Source organism: Lichenostomus cassidix, chromosome 20, assembly GCF_008360975.1.
Source record: "Lichenostomus cassidix isolate B80296 chromosome 20, HeHo_3.0, whole genome shotgun sequence".
Lineage (NCBI taxonomy): Eukaryota > Metazoa > Chordata > Aves > Passeriformes > Meliphagidae > Lichenostomus > Lichenostomus cassidix.
In genome coordinates, this window is record NC_139500.1 from 8,459,699 (window position 1) to 8,478,951 (window position 19,253).

Genomic DNA, 19,253 nt, shown 5'->3' on the forward strand with positions numbered 1-19,253 from the left:
CCGCATATCCCTCCTGTCCAGCCCGTCAGGCACAGGGCACAGTGCGAGGCAGGCAGGGAAGGGGGTCCGAGATGTCCGAGGGGTGCGGAGGCTCGGATTTTGGGAATTGCGGGGTTCGGATTTTGGGAATTGCGGGTTCTGGCAATTCCCCCAAATTCAGCGCACGGGCGGTGCAGGGGCGCCCGCTGGCGGCGGGTCGGGGGCGGTGCACCTCCCCGGCCCGGATCGCGGCGTTCTCAAGAACTGGAAAATAACACACCTTGCTCACAAATGAGCCTCGGGATGGAGAGCATGGTCAGCAAAAGCCGTGCTTTAATACCTGCGTATAAAACCATTGATCTCTTAAATGATAGGAGGGACAAATGAGGGAAAATTAAAAAATATCAAAGGAAGGATGTGTTCCCTGCCTGGGAGCAATGTTTCTCCAAGGACCCAAAGGACATGCTGTTGGCATATTCCCAGATCCAAGGCCATGCAGGGAAAACTGTCTCTGAGCAGAAGTCACCAGTTAAAGGCCCCAGAAAAGAAGTGTCCAGCCCACTCCTCTGCTGGTGGAACTCCTCAGACACGATGCTGTGGTCACTGGTTTCATGAGCTGCCGGCGTGCTCCACTCTGTGGTACTGTGCATGTGTGCAGCTCACTCCTCTTCCACGTCTCTGCTTGAACACATTTCCTTCCCACACCCTGCTGGGCAGTGATGAGGGTCAGGAGCAGCACCCAGGGAGCCAGGCAGGGGCTCACAGCAGTCATCCCTCCTGCCCCCTGAGGGATGTGTGCTGCCTCCCCTTGGCATCAGCTGTGAGACAGCACAACCTCTCCTGCTCCAGCAGTGCCTGCCCTGCCACCTTCCATCACAACCAGGATGGCACAAACACCTTTTGATCTTCCCTAGCCCATTACAAGCTTTGTGCAAAAATTACCAGGTGGGAGCCTGTGCTCCAGATGTCTCTGCCTCAGAGAAGGACTAGCCTCGGATTATTCTAAGATCAAATCACAGGACTATCATCCCCTCCTGCCTCCTCCCAGTCCTGACCTTTCTGTCCTGTGTTTGGATCCTGATCTCCTCTCCTCGTTTTTAGCCCATTTTTCCTGAGTGTCACTACTGCCCTCCAGCAGCACAGCTGCAAGGCTCAGGGCAGTGACCTGCTGATGAAGGCACTACAGCTCTCCCACCCTGTCCCACGGCCCTGCCACAAACTTGAGATTTTCTATTTTCTCAGTAGCACTGAGAAGACTTTGCATCAGCCCAGTGCCACAGACCTCAGGGGCAGTCAGTGGGAAGCACCCAAAGCAGCATTCCCACTGGGACAACAGCACACATACCGTTTCCTGGAGAACTGCTGGTCTATCTCCTCTAGGGACTGTCCTTTTGTTTCTGGCACAAAAAGGTAAATGAATATAACAGCCATGGCTCCCATCAGTCCATAGAGAAGAAACATCCAAGAGAATCCAATGGCATCTGCAGAGATTGATGAAGGTAGGAGGTGGGTCACATTGTGGGGTACAAAGGAAACTGGTTGCTCACTGTGAGGTAGTCATTGGTGCCTCAGAGGGGCACCTTATTTTGTGAAGCCTTCAAGAGGGCTTGGAAATTGCTTATCTGTAGGGCCTGGACTGAGAAGTGGCAAAGAGAAAGGCTGGTACATGCCAGGATTTGCCAGCACCAGGGTGAAGAAGGCAGCCAAGCTCCAGGGCCAGCAGTGCCTGCCGAGAAATGCTGTGAAGCTGCTGGAATGGAAGCTGCAAACTCTGTGTTTCCTGATACTGTGGTGCTACAGTGCAGCCCAGTGGGCAATGGGTGATTCTTCTAAACGAGTGACAGAGGGGCTCTGACCAGTGCTGCTGGGGCCTGGCTTCCCTTCTCTCAGCCACAACAGGGTCACACCTATTCCAGCCCCACGTCCTCAGGGTTCAAAATGCCACTTAATGTCCAAATGGCCCTTGGTGGCCACCTTCCCTAACCAGCTGTGGGAGATGGAGGGAGGGGAAGTGGCTACTTACCAATAAGGTCCAGGAAGGAGAGGCTGATCAGCAAATTAGCAGCCCAGTTAAAGCTGTTACAGAAGGCAAAGGCTCTTCCTCTTATCCCAGCAGGGTAAATCTCACTCAGGACCAGCCAGGTCACTGCACAGATTAGAGAGATCAGAAAGACAGTGTGGAGTTAAGCAATTTGTTTGGGAAATGGGCAAGGGAGATTTCAGCAGGGGGTTTAAACTCTGGCTTCACCCAGCACCTGCTGCTGCTGGTGTCAAATATTCATCGATCTCAGAGACAGATCACAGCAGAACACTTCAAACCTCCTGTGTTCAACACTTCATGGAGGAATGAAATGGCAATAAACAGGCCCAGGGAGTAAAGAAGAAAGCAGGCTAGCTGGTCATTCCATTCATAGGAGATGGAAGAGATCTGACAGACCTGCTGTCAGGACATGCTCTTTGTAAATAAATGAGAAAAGGGGGGAATTAGGGAGACAACATTGCATTTGGGCTAAAATCAGAGTTAAAGCAACATACATCTTTAAGAAGTCTCTCCTATCCTGCGGTTATTCTGCTTGGAGTAATTTGCAGGGTGGCTGTCAAACCCATGACACTCACTTAGCATACTTTTCTTGAGTTAAATGCTGTTTTCTCCCATCAAGGCATTTCAATGCCAGAAAACAGTAGAACTCACACAGAAACAAGAACTAATCTTTCATCTCATCTGACGAAAAATAAATAATAAATAGAATTTAAAAAACCAACTGATACTGAGAAACCATCAAAAGAGGTTCAACTTCCAGTTCCTCATTGACTTTTATAATCACACAGCAGAAGCCTCTCAGTCCCTCTGTCCTCAGCCCTGTGTTTTCCTCCTCACCAGGCTGACAGGAAGATTACTTAATGCTTGTAGGGCATGTAGGATGCCCTGATTTTCCATTGAACTTCAGAGAAAGAAGAAAAGCTTCACAAGGGTAGTGAATAGCATGGAAGAGAAAGTTACTCCAATGCTGTAGATGAGAGAGCTGCAGTGCTAGAAAGTGATTCAGTGGGCAGGAGGAGTCATATTTTCAGTTCCCAGACACTGAGCTGCTCAGCACAGCAGACACATAAGAAATGGTTCAAACAGGCAGCTTGCAGATCAGCCCTAGTTTTCTCCTCTGGGTTACTGCAAGGACAAACACCACACTTACTTGGCCCAAATCCAATTGAGAAGGCACTCACGAAAGCCATCATGCTCAGCAGTGTAATCCAATTTAAGACCGTATGTTGTGCCCAGGGAGCAGCACCGAGAGGAGGGCCTGTGCTTTCCAGTGGTCCTTTCTTGGACTGACCTACCAAGTCCCTTTTCTGAGTGAGGGAAGAGTTGGGAACAACCTCTTTGCTTTGAGTGCTGGCAAAATTTTTCGCAAGGCCCCTTGCGGCAGCAAAACCAGGACTTGCCTGATTTTTGACAGCACCTGACGCTGGTGGGATGGGTGACACAGCTGACTGGGGGAACACAGGTGTTGGGGGGTGCTGGGTGAGGCTGTGGGATGCATTGGGGTCTGTGGCTGCTTTGCAGTCCCTGGCCATGGCCAGGGGAGCCATGCAGCTGCTGAGGCCAATGGTGGTGACAGAGATGGCCATCACCACACAGCCAGCCATGAGCAGCACTCTCCTGCCTGCCTTGTCTGCCAAGGCCATTGCCACCAGCGTGGCCACCACCTTTATTGCTCCCAGCCCCACTGAGGCCAGGATCGCCGAGGAGTTGCTCTGGAACCCCACTGAGTGGAAGATTTTGGAGGCATAGCCCAGCACATTGGGCTGCCCAGTGAACTGCTGGAAGAGCACCAGTCCCAGCCCCACCAAAGTCCGCCTTCTCATGTTGTCTCTGGTCCTAAAAAGGTCAAGAAACGAGTAATGCTTCTCCTGATAGGGTTCCCACTTTGCTGCTGTTCTGTCCTCTGTGTCCTGCAGTGGGATGAGGCCTTTCTGACAGTCTGAGTCCCATGAGCTCAATTTAACAGGGTTCACTGGGAGGAAGAGGATGCTGAGGAACTGCATGATGGTGGGGGCAATGGCCAGTCCAAACATGTACCTCCACCCCTCGTCCACATCCGCAAAGATATAATTCAGTGCGTAGGACAGCAGGATGCCCACGGTGATTCCTGCTTCGTAGAGAGACACCAGCAGGCCTCGCTGGTGAGCAGCCACCATTTCTGAGACGTAGATGCAGCAGGCCATGGACGAGACAGAGATGGCAAAGCCCACGGTCATGCGCCCAACGACCAGCACAAGGAATGACCTCGCCAGGGTGAGGATAAGGCTGCCCAGCAGGAGCACCAAGTTGCTGACCAGGATTGCTCTCCTCCGGCCGTGGCGGTCGATGAGGATCCCCCCAGCCAGCGAGGCGAGGAGCGCTCCGATAAGGACGGCGCTCACCACAACTTCTTGCTTGAAGCAGCTGAGCTGAAAGTCTGTCTGCAGCTGCAGCAGTGCACCAGAAATTATGCCCAGCTCGTATCCAAAGATCAGCCCGCCCAGGAGAGACACTGTTGCAGACAAGAGGAGGACCAGCAGTGCACGACCTGGAAAACAAGGAGTGCTTGGTTCAGTTTTCTGATGCTATAAGACAAGCTACCAGCATGCACAGGCTGGAAAAAGCACTCCCAGGACACCCACAGCTTTCCATCTACAAAGCCATGATGTGGAATTTCCCCAGAGGTCACAAGGTCATGGGTGGAGAGGAACTTGCAGACGGTCACACAACCCACCGGATCTGCACAGGCTTCCAGTAACTGCAGAGGCACTCATTTGGGGTGCAGAACTTTGAAATCAGTTACGACTTGTTTTTAAGTGCAGGACAGTGATTTCTAGTGCCTGGAGCTGTACAGTGGAATCTTCTGTCGTATCTTTTGATTCTAATTACAAAACATGTTCTGGGCAGGAAATGCAGCTTCTGCTTTCTGGTTCTGAACTGTTCTGCATTACCATTTTTTACATTTCAGGGCATTACCATTTTCACATTTCAAACCAGCTGTCCCTGCAGGTTTTGCATTCTCACTCCCTACATTGTCGTTAAAAGTCCTGCTCACAAAAGTTTATTTCTCTGAGTTAATCTTGCACTCTTAGCATGACTTTGTGGTGTGGCCTTGATTTCTTCATCTCTCCTACTACAGCACATAGTTCCCAGGATCCCTGAGTGATGCACGTGTGAACCATGAGCCATGTTACAGCAGCAGGGATTGCACTGAGGTGAGAGCCAGTGCTGATGTAGGCACCTGTGGGAATAGCAGTGACAGTGACCTCCCCTCCAGTTACAGTTTTGAAGCACAGGTAAAGTGCATTGGTATTGGGGTTTGTGCTGGTTTGCAGCATGTAGGACTATATGCATTCTTTAATTAGAAATACTCACAGTTTTGGTAGACTGTATGTGGAAAAAATGTGGGCACAACCACCAGACCATGGAAAATTTTCTCACCCTGCCTAAGGACTTTTTTTCCTGTCACAAGCTGTGTTTATTGGGAAGTGTCTCCGCTTGGCCTTTAATTACAGCTAGCAATAAAGGCTATTTCTCAGTGATGGCTGTATCTAAATAAAAATATTTTTATTTATTCTGCAGCCCTCTGTGTTTCATTTGTGCTACTTATGCCATCCCAGATATCCCAGTCCCTCCCACCATGCTCTGTGACCACCTGCACTTTTAACACTCCTTGTACATGTTATACAGATAATTAGAAAAAATATCTACTGAGAACAAAAGGCGTAAGTGGCCATCCCATTAGCTTCAAGCCACAAATTCTATTAGACACAGACAGTCCCACTATAAATACCACGGCTGATTTCATCAGGTTTTGCTGTATTTCTTGTTAACTTAATAAGCAGTCACGGCTTATGAACTTTGACTGAAATCCAGTTTGTACATCATCTATTCTGACGTAGCTGGGGGAACTTGAGGACTCTTCAGATCTGCACATGAGGACAGAAAGTTTGATGGGTCTCGCCAGGAGCTGTGGCCGGTGATTCTCTGCCTGGAGCAAACTGGTCAGCAGGCCGTGCCCCAGGACAGGGCAGTGACCCGCTGGGCTGAGCTGAGCCCGGACTCTGCTCACACCAACGCCAAGGCCAATGGGCGCCGCAGCGCTGCCTGCAGCAATTCCCACTCCACGGCAAACCCAGCTCCCTCCACACTCCTGAGCCCCGCTCCCTCTCCCGGAGCGCTCCGGAGATAGCCCCGGGAGCGAGCCACAGGAAATTCCTTGGCTCTTATGCTCGCTGTATGCGCTGCAGGGACCGCTAAAAAAAGAACAGAAAGAAAGGAAGGGGCGGGGGATGCATCCCCAGCCTCCAGGAAAAGTTGCAAACTTTGGGTTCTTTTTGGAAACTTCTCCCCGGGGCAGGACGCGCCCGTTCCACCCCGGCTGCCCCGTCGCCAGCGGGGCTCGCAGCCCCCCGTGCCCCCCGCCCGTCCCGCACTCACCCATGGCGGGGCCGAGCCCCGGCGGGCGCGGAGCGGAGCGCAGCGCAGCGGGCGGAGCGGGGCGGAGCGGGTCCGGCGGCCGGAGAGGGACCGCGCCACGTCGCTGCCGCCCTGCCCCCGGCCGGGCAGCCTGGGGCTTGTAGTCGCCCTGCCCGTCCCTCTCGGAGGCGGGGGGTGCTGCACCGCCCCGGAGCGATGCCCAGCGCCCGGAGCAGAGCTGGGTCCGGGGGTGGCTGAGCCCGTGGGTGAGCCCGGCGGAACCGGGGCGGGGCGGCTGCGGGGTGGCTGGGACACGTTACGGAGGTAGGTGCCGAGTTGGGCTAGAAAAGGGGATGCGGCTTTGGTGGCTGGAATGACAGCTCTGTCCCCAGCCTGTCTCACTTGAGGGACACAGATGTCCCCGCTGCCTGCAGAGCTGCTCTTGTGCAGAGCTTCACCCCTCTAGACGAGAAAGCCTACAGAAAGTCCACGAGAGATTGACAGTTTGTTAATGTTTTTAGGTAGCTCGGCTGGAAAACCAAGGAAGCCTGCTAGGAAAGGGGTGGCCACTTCAAAGCTAGAAACAAAAGGGGCAGCAGGGGAGGTTTAAGTTGGATATCAGGACAAGGTTTTTCACACAGAGTGGTTGGGCACTGAACAGGCTCCCCAGGGCAGTGGTCACAGCAACAAGCCTGACAGACTTCAAAAAGTGAACGATGCTCTCAGGCACCTGATGGGATTGTTGGGGTGACCTGTGCAGGGCCAGGAATTGGACTTAATGATCCTGATGGGTCCCTGCCAATTCAGCATATTTTTTGAGTCTATGATTCTGTGGTTCTATATCTGAGTTTGTTCTCTTTTGTGGCTGTGGGACAGGAAGAATCGGTCTCTCAAGCTTATCTCCTTCCCCTGACACACTGCTCCATCAGACAAAGCATTCACTATTCAACTTCCTTTGCAATTAACATTCTTTTCCTGCTGAGTGGAACCCAAACCTTCCTGCTGTCCTGCATAAAAGACACTGGGACTTGCTCTTGGATGCAAGATTATTTTCTGAGGCTAATTTCATGTATCTCAAAGTCCAGTTTGTTAAACAAGGATTTTACAAAAAGTCATACACCTCGAAGTGCTTTCAAAACTCTTTAATACAACATGCAAACACTGTCCCTTGGTGCTGTTCATATAAACGGCAGCTGCTGGGCAGGCTGTGCTGTGCTGAAGTACACGAGATGTTCAGGAGTTTGCTGCACCCAGCTGGTGTGGGAAATGGTGAGGGAAGATGTTGTGTGACAGGTGGGAAGACAAGCACAGCCTTCCCAGAGTCCTGCAGCAGAGACTGCTACTGGAGACTAAGTGTAAATGACCACCAACCTGCTTTGTGAGCTGGCATGTAACTGCAGGTAATAATTCATTTAAAACCTACATTAAATTGTAATATTTAATGTGTTATAACCAGACAAGCTCCAGAACAGCACTCTGTGGAGCCTGTGCTGACAAAGCTTTTGGCCCCAACACAGAGCTGGACTGGGGAAGGTCTGAATCAGTGACCATCATGCCTGTGGTGCAGGCACACCCCTCTGACACAGGCAAAAATAAACAGGTTGGGTGAAGAATAAAGAACACGTGAATGGGTGACTTTTTTTTTAAAGAGCCTTTTCAGTCACCCCACATGTTAATTTAATAGGGAATTTAAGTAAAATATTTAAAGAATTGTTACTTTTTGAAGTATGAGGATATATCTCATGTCTCTGCTCTGCAGACCAGTGGTATCAACTCTTTTTGTCCCAACTCATAGTTAGGGATGCTTGAGATGGGCCCTACTAGATCATGGATATCCTTTCAGCTTTAGTCTGTTGGATATCTGGCTGTAATATAAGCAGCAGTAGCAGCAGTTGATCAAAGGTTTTCGTTTTATTTCTGCTCAAAATCACAGGGAATACAAAATGTGTGTGAAATCATCTACCTGGTTTATAGATCAGATAGATGCTTCCCATTCATATGCTCTTATTTCAATAGGAATACAGTATGTAAAAACACTTTTTCTAAAACCTTGTATCTGATACAGCCTGACAGCTGCACAGGGATCACACACTCGTGAAAGAAGGGCTTCAAACACCAGCCAACAGAAACTAACAGTGTTCATGGGAAGAGCTTTTCAATAGGATTTGCATTTCATATTAGAGCAGTTTAAATAGCTCTGAAATCACCACTGAAATAGCTTTAATTTAATAGTTTAAATAGCTCTGAAATCACCACCAGTTTTCGTGATACACAGAGGGAGAAATTACTCCCATTTTCTCTCTTCCCCAAGACCCACACGAGCCCATGGTGGACAGCAGACATACAGCTCTGTGTCTAGACTTATGTTCCACATTTTGGGAACACGGGGTATCTAGGGGATGCAGTGTGATCTTGCCCATGATCTCTGGCCTCCAGAGCTAATCCGCAGAGATCAAGCCTGTGCATTTTGGGTGAGCTGTGTTAGGAACTGGAGGAGATGTCTCCCATGCATGGTTCCCCACCATGCCAGGCAAAGAGCCAGAGAGAGTCTAAAGTCCTCATCACCCTCTGGGCATACGCACTCTTGGCTATGTGATCTGCAATTTTCCTGAACAATTCCTTCCTTCTGACATTATTTCAGTGTGAGAAGGAAGAAATTATATTTTTCTCCGTGGTCACTCAGCATTCATTTATCTGCCACATAAACATTTTCTGGAGGCTTCCTGGTCTCTGGCAGGGCAAGAAATATTATTAGCACAGACAACAAGGAGATGAGGCATTGGGAAGCACAGGCAGAGCTTTATGGTGTGTTTACCAAAGGTGGCCAGAAAGATGGCATCAGTGTGTACAGAAATGCAGCTGTCACATCGGCACTGTGGAGGCTGTGGGTTACAGTGCTCTGGAAAAAACAAAGGTGAAAACCTGCTATGATGTGCAGCAGGGACAATTGGGGAAAAACATCTTTCTTTTGGGGTTCTTAAAGTGCAGCTTTCCTATCACACCTTTTGTAGTCAGTGGGCATTCTCGGCCTGCTGAAGGGACAAAGGGACAAATGTGCCTTTGTCCCTAAACTCTGCATGTGAAGGTCTGGGGGGGTTGGATCCACCAAAGCTTCACGCCTGAAGGCACGTTTCTGTCCTTGCTCCCTCCTGTGATGCCTTCCTCCTCCTCCTCTCCAGTCGTGTGTCTTGGCAGTGCTTTTTCCCCATCTGATGCTTATCTCTGGAGGGTGCGTTCCTGCCTGGCAGCCAAACAGCACATCCCCAGGGCTGAGCCGCAGGAATGTGCTCCTGGAGAGCTCTGTGCTTGCAACGGCAGCCTGTGTTTGGTAACACAACCCGGCTGTGATTACTGGAAAAGTTACCCTCTACCTCTGAGCTGGAGCAGCTAAAAGAGGCTTTAAAATCACAAATTAAAATACAAATACAACAGGAGAAAGAAGTCCATCTTGGAAAAAGGAAGACATGGTGTTCAGCAATCCTATCACACCATCAAACGTATTTTCTTCTATTCTGATTGACCCTTAGGAAAGGGCTTGGGGGGTCAAACTGACCAAACTCAATTCAGTTATTGATGGAAGTGATGATCCCTGAGCAGGCAGCAGTGTCACAGCTGGCCAGGATGGAGCCAGCTCACCAGGAACCTCCACTTATTGCATGTTGGTTTACATCCCAGGGAGATTTCTCCTCCTGATGCCAGGCTGCACCTTTTCTTTTATGATATCCTAACCCAGGGGGGTTTCCTGGTGATGCTGGTCAGTAGTGGTGGTCCCACCAGGAGTCTTGTTTCCTTGCACATTTTAGGGATGCCTCCAGCTGAGACAAGCCAAATTCATCCCTTTTCCAATTCATCCAGCTCTGAGGATGGCAGCCTCCATCCTTAAATAAGTTGGGGAGTGATGGGAGAGCTGCTTCCAGGGCTGTATCCTGCCTGATTCCAAGGGATCTGTAGGACAGCAGGGAGGACACCACGGGACCTGCCTAGGTTTCTATTAGCTTGATTGCTGTGCTGCAATTTCCAACTTAATCACATTGTTTGTGAAAGGGGAATTTGTAAATGTTTGTCACTGGGAGGGCAAAGTTACATAACTAAACTATTTGCCAGTCTGTGGCTTCAGAGCAGTTCTCTGGGGAGATTCATTATTCATAATAAAAATACTGGGTGATATCATAAATATTGTAAATGGCTCTAGATGGTTTCCAAGGGCTATGTCAACTGCTTATTGCATTAAAAGAGAAAAGAATAGGTGAAAGCACAGAGAAGATAAAATTTAAATAAATAAAATAAAGGGAAAAATAAAGCAAAAATATTTTCTTTCATATTTTGAAAGCTCTAGGGGAGGTTTTTGGCCAGCATGAGAGAAAACCATCATGTTTGCCAGAATAATGAACCAAAGGGTATCTGTGAGCACTTGCTTGAAGGTTATATGTGTGTGTCTGTGGGGGCATCTCTGCATAGATGCTCTGGTAAAATCTGTTCACAACATGGGGAAAACCTTTTTTCTTTATTTGTGTGTTTGAGGCATTTGCAAATTCCAGCCACAGAGACCAGGAATGCACTTCTTGCCCTGGGCAAGCTGTTGGGCTCCTGCAGCCCTGCCACAGTGAGGGCAGCTGAAGGAAGGTGCCACAGGTGGACAGAATTGCGGGATGGATTGTCTGTATCATTGAAAACTTGGGAAGGTTGTTTAAAAGTTGTTACTGAGGAAAGATAAATATTTGCCAGGCATGATCCCACCGTGCAATGACAAGTAAGCTGTATGGAATGTGTTAATAAAATATAAATATTCTGAAAAGGAAACAAATGCCGGGTGAGAAAACAAAGACAAAATGGACTTGTGGCACCTCCAAAAGCAACAATTGAAAACATATTTACATGGACTGGGCTGCATTCTCCAGTATCTTCTGAGGAACATATTTGCAGCATGTGCAGATCACCCAGTAGGGCAGTGGGTTTTCAGGGTGCCATAAAACCCCAAATACTGCTCCAATGGGGCTTATGAAGATAATGAGGTTTATTCATCTTTTAATAAGATTGCAATGTGGGACTTGGCTGCTCAGGGAAGGGGAACCACCCGACTCACGGCATGAGTGGCCTGTGGCAGACCTGGGGAAGAAGCTTTGGTGGTGCCCAATGTGGTCACACCATGCCCTGCTGCAGGCTGCCGATCCCCTGCATCTTATGGGCAAATCCCTTCTTCCCAGCCACAAACTGGGCAGCTGCAGTGGATGCACACAGGCTCCAGCAAAGGCTTTTTGCACAGAAGAGAGCAAGAGGCAGTGGTGGATCATCCTGGTGGTGATGTCCCAGAGATGGAGTCCGCATAGCGATGCTCCAGTGATGGAGTGTCCTGGTGGGCATGCCGTGCCAGTGGTGTCCCAGAGGTGATGCCCTGCACGGGGATTCCAGGGTGATGCTGGGAAAACCTCGGGGGAACCAGGAGATCCCACTTGCCACCTTGGGAAGACGCGAATCCAACATGACCATTGCAAGCCCTGGGACCGCTGCAGGTCTCGCTCGTGCATTGGCAAAACCACGGGAGCGCGGGAATGCTCGGGGACTAGTCCCACCGTGCAATACTCAGTGTGGTCCATCACGCAGAGGCAAGCAGAGGGCAGCAGGGTTAGGGGGGAAGCACAGAGAGGGTTCGGAAGGGGCAGCGCGGGCAGCACAGGAGCAAAGCAGCTCCGCGGTTACGGCGAGGGAGAGAGCGGTACGGGCGGGCAGCGGGCGGCGCTTCGGGAGCTCGGAGCTTTCCGTCACGGGCAACCGAGCGTTGCCGAGGGCGGCCGGAGATGGCCGAAAATTGCCGAAGGCGCTCGGCGCGCACGCGCCGTGTGGGTCCCAGTGATGGCGGCGGCCCAGGCGGAGGCGGGCGATGCGCACTCTGCCATGGCCGGGGCCGCGGGCCCCGCGATAGGCGGCTTGGGGGCCGCGGACCATGCCATGGGCGACTTGGGGGCCGCGGGCCCCGCCATGGACGGTGCCGAGGGCGGGGCGGGCGCCGGCGTGGTGGCGGAGGAGCCGCCGAAGCCGCCGGCGCTGCCGGGGCTGCGGCTGGTGCAGCAGGGCGCCGAGGCGCACGTGTACCGCGGGCTCTTCCTCGGGCGGGCGGCCGTGGCCAAGCTGCGCGTCCCGAAGCGGTACCGGCACCCGGCGCTGGAGGAGCGGCTGAGCCGGCGGCGCATGGCCCAGGAGGCGCGCTCGCTGCTGCGCTGCCGGCGGGCAGGTGGGCACGGGGCCGGGGCGGGCCGGGGCTGCCTGGCAGGACGGACAGACAGACAGACACACACCCCGGGGCGCTGGGAGCGGAACAGCCCCGTCCCTTCACACACCGCGGCTCTTCGCGTGGCTCAGAGCAGGTCGCGGGCTCTTGGCGCCTTCCTGCGCCATCCCGAAGGATCACTGAGGCCTGGCAGACCCGCTTTGCTCTTTCAGAGTACCCTCTAAAGCTCATCTTGTCCTCGGTGTGTCCCACAGCGTGTTCTATCGGGGACGCTCGCCCCAGCCGAGGCCGATCTGTCACCAGGTTTTAGCTGCCAGCTCGTTGTAGGACAGCAGGGCAGTGCAGATGGGTTGGACATAAGTGTTGGCCAGGCCATTCATTCCTCTCTGTGGATTATCAGTGGCTGGGGGTGATCTCAACATGCTTTTCTGTTTAAAACTTTTATCAGTTGTGTTTTGTTGTTAAAATAAAGCTGGGAATCATGTAAATTAACTGGTAGCATTTGTTTTGTTCTTTTAAATAGGAATTCCAGCTCCAGTGGTCTACTTCGTGGATTATGTCACCAACTCCATCTATCTTGAAGATATTGTAGACTCAATTACTGTTCAGGATCATATTTATTCTGTACAAAAGAATGGAAATGATACCAGTGGCCTTCATAAGTTAGGAGAGAAGATGGGTGAGCTGTTGGCAAGGATGCACGATGAAGATATTATCCACGGGGATCTTACAACTGCCAATCTCCTCCTGCGGCCACCCACGGAGAAGCTGGACTTGGTGTTGATAGACTTTGGACTCAGTTTTATTTCAGGACTTCCAGAGGATAAAGGAGTTGATCTGTATGTTCTGGAAAAAGCCTTCATTAGCACTCATCCGGATACTGAAACAATGTTCAAAGCTCTGCTAAAGAGCTATGCAGCCACGTCTAAAAAATCTGGTCCTGTGATCAAAAAGCTGGATGAGGTTCGACTGAGGGGCAGGAAGAGATCCATGATTGGGTAGAGGAGAGCAGAGGTAGGGATGGAGAAATAGTAGGTTTTACAAATAGGGTTATTTATATTTCTGGTTGGTTTTATTTCACAGATCACTATTTTGATAACTGTGTCTTGAAATAAATAAACTTGAAAGAGTTTAAGTGTCATAAAGTAACCGAAGTAATTGTGAGATTGGGGCACAGCCAAGAGGGAAACAACAAGAGGTCACTTCTGTCCTAATTGTTAAATATTTCTAATATAGAGTAGTTTACAGTGCCATTCCACTCATCTATATGTGGTTAGAATCATTCAGGGCAATCTTTCTCAGCCTGCAGACCATGAATTTATGGGAGGTTCTTATCTCAGAGACTACGAAAGAGCATTTACAAAAGGTAACTGAGAAAACAAGTGTGTTATTTTTTTAAGAAGACTTTACAACAAAGCATTTAAATCTTTAAACAACACATCTGGAAAATTTTTAGGACAACTGAATTCTGGGACATGGGCAATGCATAAATACAGCACTAAACAAACCAGGTTTATTTACTTCCTGTAGTAATTTTTGTGGTTTTTTCCCCTTTCAGTCAATAGTTCTTCCTTGAGGAAATATAAAACTTGTTAATCAAGAACAGTTTTCTGCTGAGAAACTTCCACTTTAAGCAAGAAGTCCACTGTGAATTTCCTTTTTTTGAGCTCTGGAACGGGGGGCTGCTGGTATTGCCTTTGCCTGCCCAGGTAGGCAGTTGGCAGAAGTAGGCGATAATACTCTTTTTCTGGTAATGTTTTCTCTATATTACTTCATTTTTCTGGGTTGTTGTTTCTAGTAGTGTGAATGTAAAATGTGCCAGAGGAAAATCTTACGCACCCCACAGCAGGTGGGTTAGAAGATCATCAGCTCTCTGCTTTGTAAGCATGTTGGGATGTGTGTTGGGTGAATGTGGGAGCTTTATCATTTACTTCAGGTGATGATAGGAAAGAAACAGTGTATTTCTTCGTGAGCAATTTGCTGTCCTGGGCAGCCTTTATCCATCGGGAAGATCCTCTGTTGTCTTGCGCAGTCACTGCTGCTCTGAAACTGCCCATGAAAAAGAGGTAGCAAAGTGCCTCGCCTCTGCACGGCCAGGAGATGTGTCCTGTACGGATCCTGCAGCCGGATGGGGAGAAGGCAGCTGTGAGAAGCTGCTCTGCGAGGCCGGGCAGAAAGGATGAAGGCTGCTCTCCCCGCTTGGAGCAGTACAGCCCGAGCAAGGGGTCGGGCCGGGGCGGGCGGCGCCGAGAACCACAAGGCGCCTCGCGGCTCCAGCGTCACTCCGCGCGGTGGCGCCGGCGCAGCGCTGCCGCCCTTGGTCCTGGAGGTGCGGAGTTCGCGTCCCGCAAGTGTCCTAGCGCGGCGGGCTGCCCGTGCCCGGCGCGCATTCACCTCTTGCCAGAGGAGCCGCCTGGGCGAGTGCCCGACCCCGGCGTGGGGCTCGGGTTCCACCGCCCAGCCACAGCTTTGGCTGCCAGGCCGGGCACCCTTCTTCTGCAGAGAGCGAGCAACCCTTGTCGCGGCTGTGTTCGGTTTTCATTGCCTGGGTGCCCCGGCCGTGCTCCACCTGCCTGGCACGGGGGCGAGAAGCAGCCGTGTGTCCACGCAGGGAGCAGCGGGGCTAGAGGAGCACCTTCTCCTCCCTGTCTCGAGAGTGACTGCCCAGCCTGAGCACACACGGTCACTTGAATTGGTGTTCCTCAGGTGTCCAGTGGGCTGCTGGAGCCAGGCCTCGTGGCGTGGTGGGAGCAGGTGGATGTGAGCTAACGAGTCCCCTAATGAGGCTGATCTGAGCCTCGAATGCTGGCCCCACTGAGGGGAGGCAGCAGCCTGACCCCCTTGCCTGCCATCCCCCATCTGTACAAACACCACTCTCACTGTCTCCCGGTGATGCCAGGATTGAGTTCTGTTTGCAAAGCCCTTTGAAGAAGTCTGTTTCCAACTATCATCATGTTTGTTAAAATGCAGCTCTCCCCGCAGGACAGCGGAGCAGAAACAAAGCCGATCCATGGGAGGTTTTCACGGCCGGCACGGTGCCCTGAGCCAGGGTCAGCAGCCTGTGGTGAGGCCAGTCCTCCCAGGGAGCTGGTGCATGGGACTGGCCTTCAAGCAGGGACTCCTGAATTGGCCTCTGCTGAAATCAGCTCTGGGATGGAGCTTCAAAACAAAGCAGGACATTACTGGTCATGAACAGCAAAATGTTTTGCTTTTTCACTGCATGATAAACTCCTCCTTGTTATATAAGTGTTACTTTCTGCACATCTGTGCTACGGCTTGTTGATGTTTCTTCTTGATCAGCCTGATGTGTCATATGGATTGCTATAGGGAATGCTGAGCTGTTGCTGTTTGAAGGTGGAAAAATCTCAGCAGGTGTATGTCTAGCAAGAAAGGACACCCTGGACCTGCAAACTGTTCACCCCACATCTTCTTGCAGCCTCAACTGTATCAGTCTATCAGGAGCTGGACTCAATGATCCTTGTGGGTCCCTTCCAACTTGGGTTACTCTGTGGTTCTGTGGCGAGTTGTGTCTGCAGCAGCAGCTCCTTGGGTGAAAACCACTGGTTCCCTGACTGATTCACAGGGCAGGTGGAGCTTCCAATTTTTGTTGACTGGGAATATCTTGACATACTGCTGTGTTAGCTTTCCGTGCATCTGTGTGGTCATAAGTAACACTGAATTACTATTGTTTTTGTTATTGAAGTAATTCACCATTGTATTATTAACATTCACACTTTATGTCCAGTGAATGTGCATTCTCATTAGGTAAATAGGATTCCTATTTTTTTTCTTTTTGTTTTTCCATGAATAATTTATCTGCTGCAAATACATTTTCAAGTCCTTGCAACCCACTCTGGCAGAAGTGGTGATGTCCTGCCCTGACTTACCCAGAGGGGCCATTCTCCAAAAGGCTGTGTTGTCCCTCAGATCGTCCAAAACATCCTTGCTTGCCTGTCAGGAGGACCCTGAGATTGTGGCATGTGACAGGTGATGGCTGGTGGTGCACAAAGCCACTGGGGGTCTCTCTGCCACCATGACTAGAACCAGAAAAATCTGCATGTTCAGGGAAAGTCTTTGAGCAGAATATATTTACAGCTGTGTGTTGGATAGACAGTTGATCACTCTGGGTCTTTCTACTGTTTGAATCTTTCTGCTTTATGAATTACTTGTTGTGTCAGGGCATCAACTTCAGGCCTGCTAGGAACAGCTTCATTTCCAGAGGCTTCCCAGCGCCTGCTTGATCTTGCTCCATACCTGGATATCACTCAAAAATGTTGTGAATACAAGAAGGTACAAATAAGCTGTGGAAAGAGGAACGAAAAGAAAGAAGAAAAGACTAATGAAATGTAAATAGAGGCATTTTATCAGCAGAAAGTGCAGTGTCAGTATTTCTGAAGGAATTGCTGATTATTGATGGAGTTGCCTTTTCTGTTTTTATTTTGGTATCTGATATCATCAGTGATTTCTGTGGTGGGAGTGGGGACATAGATTACAAGCTCTTGTCTACCAGCCTGACTTTATCTTGGCAATAACACCAAGTTCTGTTTTGCTCACTTGACACCATGAGAGCAGAACTGAACTAAGGGGATTTTTCAAGATAAATGTGAGTTGGAGACCTATAGGAGCACTGAGAGGAAAAAGAAACATGAAAAAAGCCCACATACAAGCAAGGAACAGGGATGAAGACTGTTGAATTATCTGGGAATGCTGTTGCCATTACTTTTGGACCGTGGCTGCTCTGTGCTGGAAGTTACTGTGTGTATATGTAAAAACTTTGCATACAAGATATACAGTGTAGCTTTTTGTGGTGAATTTTATTATAGTCTAGGCCTTGATGTCTGCAGGAAATTGATATTTTCCAGTTTTGCAAGATGAAGAACACTGATAACCTTTTGCAACCCTCTTCTCCCATCTGTGCTGATAGGAAACCAAGTTAGTGCAATAAAAGCATAAAAGCTCATATGTAACCCAGGGTTCACTCCATGAGGGTCACTACAGATAAATAAAGCCTCTCCCTGGCCCAGACTCAAGCTGTGCCCCACAGTGGTCCCTTTAGGCACTACATAACACCTCTTTCTTCTGCCAATAAACTAAATTTACTTTAATGGCCCAGAAGTGGTCTGACCCCAGTGATGGCCTTGGACCACAGGGAAGGCACAGCCAGGGCAGCTGCAGCCACTGCTGTTACTGGAAATGGGGAGTTTACAAGAAAACAAACCAGTTAAACGTTAATGCCCAGCTGAGGTCCAGGAAGGCTGAAGAGAAGCAGCACTAGCCCCTGCAGAATGCACCCGGCTGGTAAGCTCTGAAGGCTGAGCCAGCATCTACCCTGCTGAGCTGAGAGGGGCTGGGTGGGATCTGACAAGGAGCTGTCCAGGCACGAGTTGTGTCTTGGAGGGGAATGTGCTGCCCATCCCCTTGCCCTTGGCACTGCCAGAAGTGTGTGTCCTCATAAGAGAAAGAACAGACTGTGCCAATTGTTATTGTTTTGAAGCTTTTTTTAACTTACAAGGTTGATTTTGAATGAAAAAGTTTTGTAAAGCTCCTTTGGTCCAGCATGTGCTTCATACATGGGCTTCCAGTCTTTGGCTGATGGGTATTTTGGATAAGCTGAACCTGTTTTAAACAGTTGCATTGTTTTAATGGCCTGAATTTTGCTTTTAGGTCTTCAAACATCCCTGTGCTCATTGTCTCCATCACGCACCACCTCCCGAGTGATGAAGCAGCTTCTGCTACCACTGCCCACTGTAGTGGCATGGAGGCAGCGCAACAACCTCCCACCCATTTATTTTGGTCCTGATAACTTTGTATTCATTTTGTTGAACAGTTAAGGAAAAGCAAGATGAAAAATCCAAAGAGATTTCACTCGGCCAGGTCTGTGCTCTCTTTTAGGCCCCGAGAGAAGGTGCATTTGCCAGCGGGGCTGGGCAGCCGCGGGGCCGGGCGCCAGGCGATGCCGGATCCTCGCCTTGCCAGCGGCCCCCGGCAGTGCCCGGCTAAAGCTTTTGTGTCCGTTCTGCTGTTTGAAAAGAGCCGCAGTGCTGATGCCGTCATCCTTTAGCCCCCGCCCGGGATGGCTGTGGGGATTAACTGATTTGTTACTATTTGTGCAAAGTTACATATATGCTGTTGAGGAGAGGGAGGGGAACGGAGGAGGTGCATGCAGATCCGGAGCAGAGTCCCTTCAGACGGGAGCACAGTCCTGTCTCTATTGCTGATTGTACCACTACACTCTTAATTTCTTGTTCCCTCTGTGCCGGTGATTCGTGGGTTTGTATAAGGGGGACGGGGCTTTCTCACATCTGCTTTTTAATCCAATGCATTTGACTCCCAACTCCCTTGATGATCTAGGAAATAGTATCAAGGAGGAGTGACTCTCCAGAGAGCTGATGAATTGTGAAAGGGAGAGGTTTCTCTGCTGAACGTGAGTTTTGTACATCTTTCATATATGGGTCAATTTGCCCAGATGTTTAATATGTTTGAAAGCACTCAGAGGATGGTGGTGATGTACTAAGGGTGTTACTTTGCTTTACCATTTTTGTCCCCACCACTCAGCTTTGTTTAGCCTTCAATGGCAAGAATCCAGGCAGTGTGAAAAGCAGCTCCCTT

The 19,253-nt window shown here is 50.1% G+C and overlaps 2 protein-coding genes across 3 annotated transcripts; one reads left to right on the forward strand and one right to left on the reverse strand.

The window, feature by feature from the left end:
• Positions 1-294: 294 nt before the first annotated feature.
• Positions 295-6,593, reverse strand: SLC2A10 (solute carrier family 2 member 10). 2 transcript variants are annotated; one of them, XM_085079008.1, is made up of 5 exons: positions 6,440-6,593; positions 3,171-4,547; positions 2,003-2,125; positions 1,325-1,460; positions 295-688 (listed from the first exon to the last, which is right to left on the reverse strand). In XM_085079008.1, exons 1-5 carry the CDS (start codon positions 6,441-6,443, stop codon positions 589-591), a joined length of 1,740 nt encoding a protein of 579 aa, XP_084935134.1. In that variant the 5' UTR covers positions 6,444-6,593; the 3' UTR covers positions 295-588. The 2 variants fall into 2 exon arrangements, with proteins under 2 accessions (XP_084935134.1, XP_084935135.1); XM_085079009.1 differs by having other exon boundaries at positions 295-685; positions 6,440-6,588.
• A 5,653-nt stretch (positions 6,594-12,246) lies between these two features.
• On the forward strand, positions 12,247-13,789 carry TP53RK (TP53 regulating kinase). The gene is made up of 2 exons (XM_085079100.1): positions 12,247-12,647; positions 13,168-13,789. The coding sequence occupies exons 1-2, from the start codon at positions 12,269-12,271 to the stop codon at positions 13,644-13,646; spliced, it is 858 nt and encodes a 285-aa protein (XP_084935226.1). The 5' UTR covers positions 12,247-12,268; the 3' UTR covers positions 13,647-13,789.
• Positions 13,790-19,253: the final 5,464 nt, after the last annotated feature.